We start from the raw sequence: 14,525 nt of genomic DNA, 5'->3' as shown, positions 1-14,525 counted from the left end.
GCCCGGGGGGCGGGGTGGGAGCGGTGCTGCCGGGAGCCGCGCGTCGAGCGCCGGGGCCGCGAGCGGCCTCTCCGCGGTGCTGACAGGCCGGCTGTGGACGGGGCGCGCCCGCATGAACAGCCTCCGAGACCCCAGTCGGCGGCCCTGCGAGCCCGGGGACTGCGAGGCGCGAGGCGGGCCCGCTAGCGGGCGGGCGGCGGGCTCCAGGCAGCGTCTGTGAGGGAGGCCGCGTCTGTGAGCCAGGCCGCCGCGCGCTGACGCCGGAGCCAGGCCCGTCAGCGCGGCCGCCGGCCGGTCCGAAGAACCCGGCGGGGGCAGGGCGCGGGGCGGCGGGGAGAAGGGAGTTTGAGAACGGTTGACATCAGGCAGGAGTACGCAGTCTGCAGACGTGTTTGCATTAAGTCCGTCTGAATCGCAGCCTTGGCCGTCAATTCCCATTTCTCACCTCATCCCTGAGCGTCCCGCGTGGAGACCCCCGTCTGCCCGGGCGGCGGCGGGGTCCTGGGCGGCAGGGGTGGGTCCCCGCCGTCGCGGGGCGCTCAGTCCGGCGGGGTCCGAGAGTTACTAAGGACCCAGACGGGGATGAAGGAACAAGACCCGGGCTTAGGCCGCGGCGCAAGAAAAGCTTGGTGGCCCCTTAGAGCTGGAAGTCGGGGTTTTCAGAACAGCGGGTGCCTCTTGGCGGGAGGAGGTGTCAGGAAAGCAGGAGAAAATGCAGAGGGAAAAGAAAAGCCCTCGAATAACCCGAGGGCGGGAAATGAATCAGGAGGGGTGAGCAGGAGCCCCAGGTTGATCACAAAGGAATATTTGAAAGCATTCTGACAGTAGTGTGGGAGGGACATGTTTGTGGGAGGAGAAGACATAAGAAAAAGAAAAAACAAAAAAACCCGAAATGCCCCAGAAGGGCTTCCTTGGAGGCATTTACAATAATCCCGTGAGGAAATAAAATGCTATGTAGTGAAGAGGAAGAGATAAATCCGGGAGATGTTGAAGAGGTCAAATCAATAGTGTACTGACAGGTGAATGGGCGAGGCAAGTGAGAAGAGAAAATACAGGGCGGCCTTGAACTCTTCACTGGGGCAAAGAAATGAGACACAAAATAGGGCATACAAGAGAACAGGTTTGGGGAGGGAAATGATGGGAGTCGTGTATATGAAATTATAATGGGGCATTTAAGTTGAGATATCAAAAACCTATTTTATATATACGCACAAAATATATCCCCATACATGATATGAGTGTAGCATATATATTTGCATACATAGCATACGTGTTGCACCTGTCTGTGTCATAAGCATAAACTGTAACATCAGGAAAGGGAAGCTAATTTAAGAAAACACGTTCCACAAAGCATTTAGAGAACTCAAAAGGCAAGTAACATCCAAAGGAGGCAGGAAGGTATGAAAAGGCAAACTTGACTAGAATTGAGTAGATGAAAAAGGAAGTCCTCTAAATGGGGTGATGTAACCTAGGCTTGAAGGTTGATATGAGATAAAAAGTGTTTAGGTAAAGGGAATAGTAGGTATTGATGGCCTGGGGTGGGAACAAATGAAATTTGGCATATTCTAGAAACTAGCGTAAGGCCAGTCTGGCTGGGCTTTAGAAAGCAGAAATAGGATGTTAAGGATGAGTTTAGAGAAATGGGAGAAGACAAAATCATGGTGTCTTGTAAACGCTGGTAAAGGAGATTGAATTTAATTACAAGAGCCTTGGGAAGCACTGAAGTGTTCTAACTGAAGTGCAGTATGATAGGATTTATCATTTTAAAAGGTGCCTAGTTTCATGAATACTTCCATGTACAGTCAAGTCATTGCTATTTATCTCTGTGTAGGAATGGCTGGTGAGAACACTCCTATCATTCAGTAAGGAGGGATTAGATCTGCAGCTGGTAAGTGTAGGCCAGGAGGGTAATTCCTTGGGGTAGAGAAGCTGAAGACTAATCAAGGGGAAGGGACTACAGGAAAATTTAGTTAAGAGAAACTAGGAATCTGAGGTGTTTTTTTGTTTGTTTGTTTGTTTGTTCTGTTTTGTCACCCTCAGTAGAGTGCCATGATAGCTCACAGCAACCTCAAACTCTTGGGCTTAAGTGATTCTCTTGCCTCAGCATCTCAAGTAGCTGTGACTACACGTGCCCACCACAACACCCAGTTGTTTTGTTTTTGTTATTGTTGTCATTGTTATTTTTTTCAGCAGGCCCAGGCCAGCTTAGAACCCACCAGCCATGGTGTATGTGGATGGCACCCTAATCACTAAGCTATGGGCGCCAAACCAAATCTGAGGTTTTGAGGTTTACACAGCTACAGCGCTTAAACAGCTAAAAACATCTGTCAATCATTTGTTCTTGGGCAGGCTAATAAAAGGAAACCACATGAGCATCTTTAATGCCTTTCTCTAGTCTCGGAACTGATCTGTTCCTCTCTCTGGGACATATCTTCACTTTGTGTAGTTTCTCTCTTTTCTGTAATAAATTGTGTGGGATTACTTCGTCTTTGTGGTCACTCTGTCACTGGTTTGATTTAATACCAGTAGTCACTCCTGACACTGGGACCCAAGGACCGGGGAACATAGAGACCTAACAATTTGGCTGGCATCAAGAGACTAAAGTGTGGAGGCAGTTGATGTGTCATGATAAAAACATGTCCTGTGGGATAAGGCACCAAAAATCTGTGGACATTGGGGTCAGTATATCCTTCCAACCCCCAGGTGCAAAGCATTGTAGTGTAGGATTACTTCTCCTCAATCTAGTCAAAATAGAAGTGTCCTTCACAAATAAACTTAACAATGCAACTTTATATGTATCTTACAGTAAAATTATTTTGTATATAATACTGTATAAAATTTTTTTCAATCAAAGCAAATTCAGTAATTTTAAGGGAAAAAGAAATTTAAAATAAAAGCATAATAAATACACTCCCAGATTTTTTGATAACTGACGAAACGAATGAGCCACATAAACACATGGAGACTTTTAAAAATTTCTAGTTCATGCCTAAATTTGTCATGAAATGTTGGTATCTGCAAAGATAACTTAGAATTCATAATATACCTTTACAATAAGAAATTGCCAACAGACAGGTTAATGACTTTTAGCAATTCAAGGAGAAGTTAAGGTTAATCGCTGGCCTACGAAAATTTAAAGTGCCCTGAAATCACAGAACTCACCTAAAATACTCATGTCAGTTTTCCCCAAATGTGCCAATATTAAAACTGACATGTTATTGCCAATAACATATTGTGAAACTGAAATAAACTTTTCTAAATGTTCAATAATAAAAAAAAATGTTAGTTACCTATGATGTAAAGGAATATTAAATTACTGATTCTCACCAGAGAAAATACATTACAAAATTGCTGTCAAATGACAAGGTAATCAAAACTAGAAGTATAGGAAAAACATGGTGGTTTGGTCAGTTAATTAAAAATATTGTTTGGATTGTTGTATGTTTTTGACATTTGTCATCTTTTTAAAATCCGTAATTCACTGTCATTGGTTTTCTAATTCTTTTTTTTAATTTACTTTTTATTTCAAATTTATATGAGGGTACAAATTTTTAGGTTACATTGTTCTCACTTCCAGGGTAAAGTTCCATTTGTAAAAGAGCCCCTCATCCTAGTTTTCTAATTCTAAGTAAATGTTTACTTTGATTCTACCCTTGCCCCCCTCCAAAAAAGGATTGCAGAGTGGATTATTGAAAAAAAAAGCAAGAGTGGAAGTAGAAATCCTAGTCAGAAAAATAATAATTCACAATTAATGTGTCTTAGTAAGACACATTAGTAGAAGCTTTGTGTACAATTATATTTTTGTATCTCATTTAACCTTACTTCACAGTACCTGGTACTATTAATACACAATTGCACACATACAAACACACAAACTGGTTATCTTCTCTCCTGGTATGTACTATCTACTTGAGGGCACAGACATGCAAACCAACAATTCCAATTCTATAAGCTAATGGTTAATATAAAGAACCTGTGTGGTGCTACCTAAAGCCTGGTGCCTCAGGAAAAGCTGAAGATCTGGCATTGTCTAGTGTTTAACAAATGATCTCCCCACCAATTTCCTGACTATAGTCTGTCTCTCATTCACTTATTTCACATTTACAAAGCATTTTGTGAAGGAAACACAAGCACACAAACACACTCTTTATTATTATAGCAATGTATTAAAAGATATAGTAGAGATTTTGTTTCATTCAGCTCAGCTCAGCAAAAGAGTTTTGAAGACCTAGCTTAATATGTGCTAGGAACTGAGGATATACAAAGACATAATAAGGCCAGTATGGTGGATGCACAATTAGCAAGAAGGCGATGATATTCTAATAATAGTGCCTGTAAACGAATTAGTAAAACAGAAGACAGTATATATAGTATAAGTGTTTACATGGAATAGAAGTACTACTACAGAAAGATTTAATTCTGTTGAAGGGTGGGAGGAAGAAGAGAGATCATGAAAGGGTTCATACGGGAGGTAATGCCTGAGCAAGATTTTCAAGGATAAAAGGGCTACCCTTAGAAAAGGGTACCCCTTTGCAGGTGGAAGGATAAATCCAAAGATACATAGGAATGAACACCAGTCAGCACAATAAAATATCAGTAATTTGGTAGCACAGAAATGGAAAATACAAGAGATTGCTTGGTAGTGGCTCAATATCAGGCCAAATAAAAATAAAGGGTCTTTTATCTCCTTTACAAGGAGATATAAAGACATTGAATGATTTTTAAATTGAGTGTGATACTATTACATGACCATTTGGAAAAGAATTACTTAAATGACAACGTGGACAAGAGGTTGGGAGAGGAGTAGGCAGCAGAAAAAGCATGAAGAGAGGCAGGGGATCAGTTCAGAGGCTTTGACAATAATCCAGGCAATAATTATAAGATCCATAAGTAAGATAGTAACCATGAAAAATGAAAAGTGTAGTAGCTGAGAAAACAAGGGAGAAATGAAGTATAAAATGTCTGAAAATAGGTGAAAGTAGTGGTGCCAATTATTGACTTGGGTATACAGAGAGATACAGGAAACAACAAAAACATACTGTGACTTCTTTGAGGAGGCACAAGGAACGACGTCCAGATCAGGCGCCCTCAAACTACAGCCCATGGGCCACATGCGGCCCATCTAGGACATTTAACTGGCCCGCCGGGTGTTTTTGCCATCACTGCCTGTCCTGCTTAGCAGCTGACTCATCCTGGGCCCACAGTCCGGCCCTCCAACAGTGAATTGGCCCCCTGTTTAAAAAGTTTGAGCACCCCTGATCTAGATTGTGGGTTGAAGGGAGGGACAAAAGGAAAAATAAGTGAAATAGATCATCCAATATAAGGAGAGGGGTTTAGGGTAGAAAGCAAAAGGACTTTCAAGATTTAAAATAGCTTTTCTGGAGAGTTTGCAGAGATAGTGAGAATTTTATAAAGATAGAAAAGGTATTTCAGATATGAATGCAAAAAAAAAAAAAAAAAGAAAGAAAGAAAAAGAAAAGAAAAGGTATGCGTCCAGAAAGTGGGGTAACAAAAGCCCAGAGATGGTTCTATGTACAGACGTTCGGAGTGCAGCTACAAAAGTGAACCATAGAAGTGAAATGAAGATAAAGGTCATTAGGTTTCTCTGAGTCCAGACCTCAGTCTAAGAGGCCATTCACATTGACAACTAAATCAGCGGTGTATGTCAAGAATGAAAACCAGGTACTGAAGTCTACACTGATATGAGAAAGTAAAAACAAACAAAAAACCTATGGATGGCAGATGTTAGGTAGGGAGGAAGCTATGAAGGAAAGAAAAAGACAGGTATGTAGGAAGAGACCAGGAAAAACCATGGCATATATACCCTAAAAAATGTTCCAAACTTCTCCTAAACTCTTGCTGAAGGCATAATAACTAATAAAAACTTAATGCATTTCCTCCAAGATTATTTAAATGTCCAAATATTAAGCCAAAGGTGTATTTGATGTGAAAATATCAGGCACTATGACAAGGGTTTTCAGAAAAGTGTATAGGAATCCTGGGAACTTTTCTGCAGGGCTATATCCTACCATAGTACCTACCTGCTTATATGAATAGGTCCCTTAGGACATTAAAAAAAAGTGACTAGAGCAATGTGTGTGATCACTTCCTACTTAGTAAGTTCCTTTAAATAGCTTTTAGTTACATAACTGAAAAAAATGTTAGATCAAAGACTTTCTAAATTACAAACTATACTCACTTCTTAAGTTTTTAGCTTTACCTGATATCTTACTCTGTGGAAGTCACCAAATGAATGCATGCACTTTATTTTTATGGTTTTCAAGTAGTATTCCAACTCATGTCAAACACATTCGAGTATAGCTAAATATCAAAGCATAATATTTATTTAAATTTGTACTTGAGCATGTAAAATAAGTATGAAAATGAAGTCTTTACAAATCTTATTACTAGCATTTTGTGCTATTTAACAATCATTTTAAGAAATATTAGTACAAGAAAAGGAAAACGAAGTTACAATATTTAAATTTAATTGCCTGTCAATTTCCTCGTAATAGAAAATATTTCTACTCAGCCATCCTATAATTTGGTGTTAATTATTAAAAAGAAAATAAGTATATGTGATACTTTGTCATATAAACTAAAATGTTCTAAAATTAACATGAGTGGGTATAATATCAAATGATGAAAATATTTTTTAAACTAGAGTATTCTATTCTTTTGAAACGAATATTTTGGGCAAACACTTTGATTTTCTTCCACAGATGAGCTATGGACAATGAACAGCAGAGGGCATTAAACTCAAAAGTTAGTCTCTATACAGTAACTAGCACAATAAAATCTCTCATAGAGGAAGGCAGATACGTTTTGGAGGCATAAAAGCTGTTTTATTTATTCCAGCTTCCTTCATCACATATAAGCTGAATGGACTTTATTTGACCCCTCCTTCTTCAATGGTAGAATCATAGCTGTGACATTGACATTAAATATTAGCATATGTAACGTGACCCAAACACTAAGGCTTTTTCTTCAGTGCTTATTACATATATACCTTGAATAAATGAAAATTTATACTTTTATAGCAATTTATGCAGATCACAAACATAGGAAAGGCTGTAGAGTTTTATGATGCCATATGAGTGCAAGTATAGCCATATCAAAACTAAACAAAAGAAATGGCATTATTTCCTCAAATATAGTCATAGATTTTCTACATGTGAAACTATGGATGCCAGAGAAAGTGGATATAATGTGTGAGTATATTTTCAACATGGTGTAGTACAGTGTTTCTCAGGGTGTGATCCAGGAAAAACCTACAACAGAATCATCTGGGAATGGTTGTTTGAATGCAGATTCCTGTCCTATTTGATATCTACCTCATCAGATCTATGGGAGAAACACCTCAATTTTCTCTGATAATACAGAAACAAGAATACCATACTTGCTTCCTAGGTTCCTGTGAATATTTGAACAGCACACTTTATGAGGCTAGAAATGTACCTGACACATGCTATTATTAGATTCCTTTCTTTTGTTCTGCGTGCGCGTGCGCACACACACACACACACACACACACACACAGGCACAAATGACACGTTCAAGGAGGATCCCTGATCACGTTGCCATTATTTTCCTCTTTTCTAAGAATAACTAAGGCGATTTTGCTACTTTGGAGAGCAAGGGACAAGCAAATCCTTTTCTAGTTAGTGGCCATGGTATTGATACTGGACAAGTGGCGCCCCAGCCAGCTCAGCCGAGTGGGGCTGGAGGACCTGCTGCCTCCGTCTTGGCGCGTTGGCCGCAGCTGGCAGAGGAATGAGTAAACTAGAGCGTAGGTAAGGGGTGGGGGGGAGCTTCCCTCTTCCCTTCCCCAACAGAGGCTCCAGTAGCCAAAGGAACTGAACACAAGTTGGGGAAGACACTGGCATTGTGCTGTCTCCTCACGTGGACTTCTGGAGATTCCTCCAGTGCATCCCTGATTGGTCTATTTTCAAAACCTACTCCTGATTAGTCTGTTTTCAGGACCCAAAAGCTCACTGGACAACTGCCCCTATATAAGCCAGAGAGCCCAAGCGCAGACCTCAGCAAACCTCTAAGAGAGAGCAAAAGAGCAAGGAGGTTTGGCTCTGTAAAACTTGTATCCTGCTTTACAAGGTTTGCCCCTTTGTAAGAGCTATAAACACTTGCAAGGAGGTTTGCCCCTTTGTAAGAGCTGTAACACTTATATTACTACTGGTCCTGCTCTGCAAGGAGATTTGGTTCCTTGTGAGAGCTGTAACACTCGTATTATAAGACCTATCTTACTGCTGGTCCTGCTCTGCAAGAAAGCTTGGTTCTTTGTAAGAGCTGTAACACTTATATTGTTAAATAAAACCTATCCTGTGGCCCATCGCTTCATTCTTTGAACCGCCGAGACCAGAAGCCTGGAAATCCAGTATCAAAAATCCGGTATCAGTATATTCTTTTCAAATAACTTTTTCTTATCACTTTCTATGTTTTGAAGGACTGGAAGACATGCTCTACTTTAAAACAAAACATGTCAAAAACAAAAACACCTGAGTATCTCATGAATTTGAATTCAATTAATTAAAAAGTTTAATTCATATGGGACTAAGTTTAAATATATATTTCTTGACTTTAAAGTTTTATCAGTGAAACTCATTGGTTTGGATTTAAGTAAATTTATTTCAAAATCCTTCAACAATCAAAATAAAAAATGCAACAAATATTGATATAATCTTCATATACCATCTGTATTTACCAAGACTAAAACTTACACTTTAATTAATAATCTATTTCAAAAATAAAATAAAAATTTCACCCATTACTGTCTCATCAACCAGAGATAACCATGCTTAACATTTTAGAGTTTAATTTTCTTTGTTGTTTTTTATACATTCACATGAAATAGTTTTATTCAAAAAGTGGATCACACTCTATGTGTGTATATCACAAAATATTTTGTGAATCATTTCCAATTAAATAGATGAAATGCATTTAAATAGATGAATACATTTCATTGTATTCTCAACTACATAGGACAAATGTGACAGTTTATTTCATCAATTCCATATCATTTCATTTTAGATTGCTTCTTGTTTTTAATCCCTATTATAAACAGAAATGTGACAAGCATCATCATGTATATATATTTTTTCTGTTATTCATAATATCTTTAGGACAAATTCTTAGGGATAGAATTACTAGGTTAAAGAATATGAATGTGCGTGTGTGTCTGCGTGTTTTCTCATATTCTCAACATTACAGGGACATTATTGCTTTTAAAAAATTCTTTTTAATAAGGTAGATAAAAAATAGTATCTCTCTGTTTTAACTTACATTCCTTGATTATTAGTAAATTGAATAAAATGATATTTATTACCTCTTGTGTTTCTTCTTTTGTGAATTGCTTTTTCATGTATTTAGCCCCTTTCAATATTATAAAGATTAAATCTTTCTACTACTTTAAAAATAACTTCATCAATTTATTGGCTTCACTTATGATTTGTGTTTGTTTTGTTTTAATCATCCATTCTATCTATCTTTTCCTATATGATTGCTATTTTTATATTTCACTTGGAAAGTCTTTCTTTAACCTAAGATTATACAAATATCTACCTATAACTTCTGGTACAAAACATAAAGTACAGCCCCTACCATATATAAGAATGTAAAACACTAATTAATTCATTTATTCATACATGCATATTCATTTATGTATATTGAGCACATATGCACTAGGAACTGTTCTGAACGAGAATAAAGCAGCAAATAGGACTAACAGGGTTCCTGCTTTCATGGATTTATATTTGAAAAGGAATATAATCATGTAGCATATAATTTAGTGTGCGATTTCAAATCAATGTGGGAAAGAATGGATTCTTCAATATACACTGCTGCTAACCATTAGGAAAAGAAATTGATTATTTCATACCCAATATCAAGTGTATTAAAAATGGATGTAAAATCTTATATTTTAAAAATAAAACCATGAGAATAGTAGAAAAACATAAGTAAATATTATATAAAGAAACATTAGATGCATTCTTAAACATGAAACCTTAACAGAATGATTCTCTAGGCAATTTTGAAAATGACATTTTTTAAACAAACTAGAACAAGATAATTTTTGAACAATAATCTTTATTTGTGTATTTTCAAAGGTACATATAATCCTGAGCTACTGCATTTATACATTTATCACTAACTCTGTGAAGTTTACATATTTGTTTTGCTCCAAATTCTCTGTTGAGTACATTTTTAAACTAGTCAGGAACATAAATAATTTAAAATATTAGTCTTACCCCTGGAATCACTAATTAATTTATTCAGCTAATTCTACTACATTAAAGACTTTAGAATATTACTTCTTAATTAAGCAATTTATTTTTCAAAACTGCTAAGATGGGCAGTGTGAGAGCTGATTGCATAAATCCCACTGAATTCTTAGAAAACAATGTTGCTCATTGTCTGTGATCTATTTTTTTTTAATAATTTTGAGTAATTATCTGATTGGTTACATTTGAGAAGAATGGTAAGAGTACCTCTAACCTTACATTTTCAATAGTATGAAATGTCATAGGCTCCTGTCACGGATAAGTAGTACATAATTATCCCAGTAAGAAAAATTTACCATGATCTATTGAAAAGGAGCACAACTCAATGTAAATATATCTTTGATTAAATCAGCTAAACATTACAAAACATGTTATATGAAATACTTCTTCCAGTCCTCATAAAGGAATACATACAGCTGATTGATTCACATTGAATTCCATAAATCCAGAGCAGATCTTTTATAACTGGTAACTAAAATGACAAAAATGAAAGACAAAAAGTCCTGTGATCTTTGAGGGAAGACATTTATCCAACATTTCCAACTGTGGACAAATAAATACTTTCAATCTTGTATTTTAAATTACTACCAAAATATTGTATCTTTCTACAAACAACAAAAAACAAGCATACAGTATCTAGAAATGTGTTTTTCTCTGATAAGAAGGTCAAGTCTTTGAAGGTACACTAAATTTTTTTTTTTCCTGAATAAAGTCACTATAATCTTAGGTTAAGGTTACTGTAAGCAGTTCAAGCAAAATGCATATTGCTTAGATTTTAAGCAAGCAATTTTGATACTGTTTAATTAAAATATAAGTATAAATGTGAAACTATTGTAGAAACATTTATAAACACTTCTTGGGAATACTCACAGATTAGCAAGTAATGAAATAACTGATTTAAAAATAATGAAAGGGTGCTATTATATGTAATGTTTGGTAACAAATCCAAAATATCTTTAAGAGATGTAAAAGAACATGAAAACACAGCTTTATTTTTCCAAGTCTGAAAAGCTAGCAGCAAAACAAACTATTTGCATATAATGTAGTGCAATGAGCATCTGTTCATAAAAGATTCCCAAAGTCTTGAAACTATTATACATAAATCAGAATGGAATCCATCAGGATAAATAACTTAAACATGTCCAGAGTAGCTTATCAAGAACTGCTCGACACTCTCACCTGCATCACTGAATCGTAAGCAACCCTATGCAAAACTGTGTTCTGGATAACTGACTCTTATGGCTCCCCAGTAACAAGCTCGGATAAGGCAGATCAAACCTAAGAGATAAGCTATTGCCCAAGAAACATAGGTTGCATGAAATCGCCTTGCAAAATCTTGAGTTCCAACCTAAAACAGAAAGCAATATAAAAACAAAATATTAGAAACTTTAAAAAAAAAAATCTGTTTAGCGAACTTGTGATCTTTATGAAATGTGTCCCTAGACTGAATCCACAAAGTCTTCATAAAATGAGAATAGGTATACCTCTTGACTGTAACAGACAGACGATATTGCTACTTATATTAACTATACATTTTATGAAGTAACCAAAAAAAAAAAAAAACATTAAAATGTTATCTCTGAAAGGAGTTATCTATGTAACTTCTTACTCCCATGGAACACAGTAGGACATTGCTAATAATATGGGCCCAGGAACTAAGAAGCATGGAGAATAAATGGTAGCAAAAGAGATCAGTTCCTTCCTCTTCTGCATAATCCCCATACTAATTGATTAGCTTCAGTCTCCTCTAAAAATAAGCTATCCCCATATTGGTAACAAATCTGTTTAAGTTGAATAAAAAAAGACAAATTATTTCTTAGATCTCCATAGTTGAAAAATGTTGCTTTACATTTGGCTAAGCAAAATTTGTTCACATACTAAATAAAAACAAGTGAGCTTTTGTTAAAGGGATGGTACAGTCCCCCATTGCATGGACATCAGAAGGTCCAAAGACATCATTTCACCTGGATAGGCAAGTTCCATTAAAGACAGGTCTACAGGCTGAGTATAGCAGCCCACATCTATAATCCTAGCACTTTGGGAGGCTGAGGCAGGGGGATTGCTTAAAGCCAGGAGTTCAAGACCATCCTGAACAAGAAGGAGAACCCATCTCTATAAAAAATAGACAAACTAGCTGGCCATAGTGGCATGTGCCTATAGTCCCAGCTACTCTAAGGGCTGAGGCAGGAGAATTGCTTAAGCCCAGGAATTTGAGGTTGCAGTACCATATAATGCTACTACCGCACTCCAGCCTGGGTGACAGAGAAGTGAAACCCTGCCTCAAAAACAAAAACAGAGCAAAACAAACAAACACAAAACCCAAGTCCATAGATTGCGTTTCTGATTGTCCACAGTCCTCCAGAAGTTACTAGGCCTCACATGCCGAGGGGGCAGCCTCTTCAGGGATATCACTGGAAGTTAATGCAGACCTCATTGCTGACTACTGATAAAGTTAATTTGACTAACAAAGTAATACTTACAGTTAATCCAACTCCAATGAAAATACAAATCATCCCAATGGTAACGTATGCACAGCAGCGTCTTCGCGGAAGCGCACTACCCACTGAGGAGCTGCAAATGATGACAGAAGAGACGCTGTATATTTTCATGAAGAGTCTTCATTTCATCTTGGCTTTAATAACATTATTTTTATACTTTTATTCATTTCTTCAATCTTATGGGTAACAGCATTCATAAAAATATCATTTTTAATGAGTGACAAAATCAGAAATGGGGAATTTACGATATTTCTGTGGCTCGGTCATTGATAGTATCAAGACTTGGTCATTGACAGTATCCACAAAAAAATCCACTGTGGTCCCTAATAATCTTCCAAGATAAATATCTATTTCTAAAAATCAGGCTCGGTGCCTGTAGCTCAAGCGGGTAAGGCACCAGCCACATACACAGAGCTGGTGGGTTTGAATCCAGCTCTGGCCTGCCAAACAACAATGATAACTACAAAAAATAGCTGGGTGTTGTGGCGGGCACCTGTAGCCCCAGCTACTTGGGAGGCTGAGGCAAGAGAATCGCTTAAGCCCAGGAGTTGGAGGTTGCCTTGAGCTGTGATGCCACAGCACTCTACCCAGGGCAACAGCTTGAGGTTCTATCGCCAAAAAAAAAAAAAGAAAGAAAAAGAAAAGAAAAGAAAAAAAAAGAAAAGAAAAGAAAAGAAAAAAAATCTATTCTAGCATGGAAAATCAAGGTTAACTTATTAATAGTATTTGTTTTTTTTTTTAAATTATAACAATATGTGTTCAGCGTAGAAAATTTAGAAAATAGAATAAAGAATAAAAGGAAAAAGAAAATTACCTATAATCCCACTACTACAAAATAGTCACTCAACAATTTGGCATACTTTGTCCTGGCCACTTTTTGAACTTACCAATATAGCGTAAACATTTTCCTAGTCATGAAGTATTCTCAAACTAGAATTTTGATGGACGAATATAACATAGTTAATCAATTCTCTACTACTGTACACTATAAATGTTTTCATTATTATAAATAATTCCAGCAAAGCATCATTTAAAATCATTATGCTTATTTTTCATCATTTTCTTAAGGCTTTGTTTTAGAATTAGGATTGCAAAGTTTAAAGGGTTAAACTTTTAAAAATCTTTTAATACATACTGCTAAAAGCCTCTAGGAAATTCATAAAGCATATATTGTTAACATCCTTCTCAATTGAAATTCCAAATCCAATAATATTTAGCTATCTCCACTTCTAATTTTGGTAATTTCCAAGTTGATACAAGTCTAGCAGAGATACAATTGCAAATTAACACTTTCTTCTCTCAGTATATATATATATTAACATATATATGTGCATAACATATGTGCCAGGCACTGTGTTGGTGAACGATAAAATGAAGTATCTGATTCACCTTTATGGTCAGTGTGAGATTATGCCTAAAACATAGTATTCTCTCAAGGAATGGCTGCCAAATAAGTAAAATACAGAAATACAACACTTACTAGGTATAATTTAGTAATATACTATTTTAAAGAGGTAAGCTTTGCATAAAAATTTTCCTTTAATTCTCGAATCTTTTTAAACATTTATAAAAATTGGCAGTGCCCATAGCTTAGTTGGCATGGATGCCGGCCACATACACCTAGGGTGGAAGGTTCGAACCTGGCCCGGGTCTGCTAAGCAACAATGACAACTGCAACCAAAAAACAGCCAGGCATTGTGGCAGGCACCTGTAGTCCCAGCTACTTGGGAGG

At 37.0% G+C, this 14,525-nt stretch overlaps 1 protein-coding gene across 2 annotated transcripts in view; it reads right to left on the bottom strand.

Annotated features, from left to right (window-relative positions):
• Positions 1 to 10,084: 10,084 nt before the first annotated feature.
• Positions 10,085 to 14,525, bottom strand: part of PIP4P2 (phosphatidylinositol-4,5-bisphosphate 4-phosphatase 2) — a 47,651-nt gene continuing 43,210 nt past the window's right edge. For both annotated transcript variants that reach the window (XM_003782492.1, XM_012809814.1), the window contains exons 6-7: positions 12,776 to 12,866; positions 10,085 to 11,643 (exon numbers count right to left, since the gene is read on the bottom strand). In XM_003782492.1, the coding sequence (XP_003782540.1) occupies positions 11,500 to 11,643; positions 12,776 to 12,866 (235 nt within the window). In that variant the 3' untranslated portion in view covers positions 10,085 to 11,499. The remainder of the gene's footprint in view (positions 11,644 to 12,775; positions 12,867 to 14,525) is intronic.

The sequence above is a fragment of the Otolemur garnettii genome, unplaced genomic scaffold, assembly GCF_000181295.1.
Source record: "Otolemur garnettii isolate 467f Iridium unplaced genomic scaffold, OtoGar3 scaffold00004, whole genome shotgun sequence".
Lineage (NCBI taxonomy): Eukaryota > Metazoa > Chordata > Mammalia > Primates > Galagidae > Otolemur > Otolemur garnettii.
The sequence above is the reverse complement of the archived record's forward strand: the minus strand, read 5'-3'. Positions and strand labels throughout refer to the sequence as shown.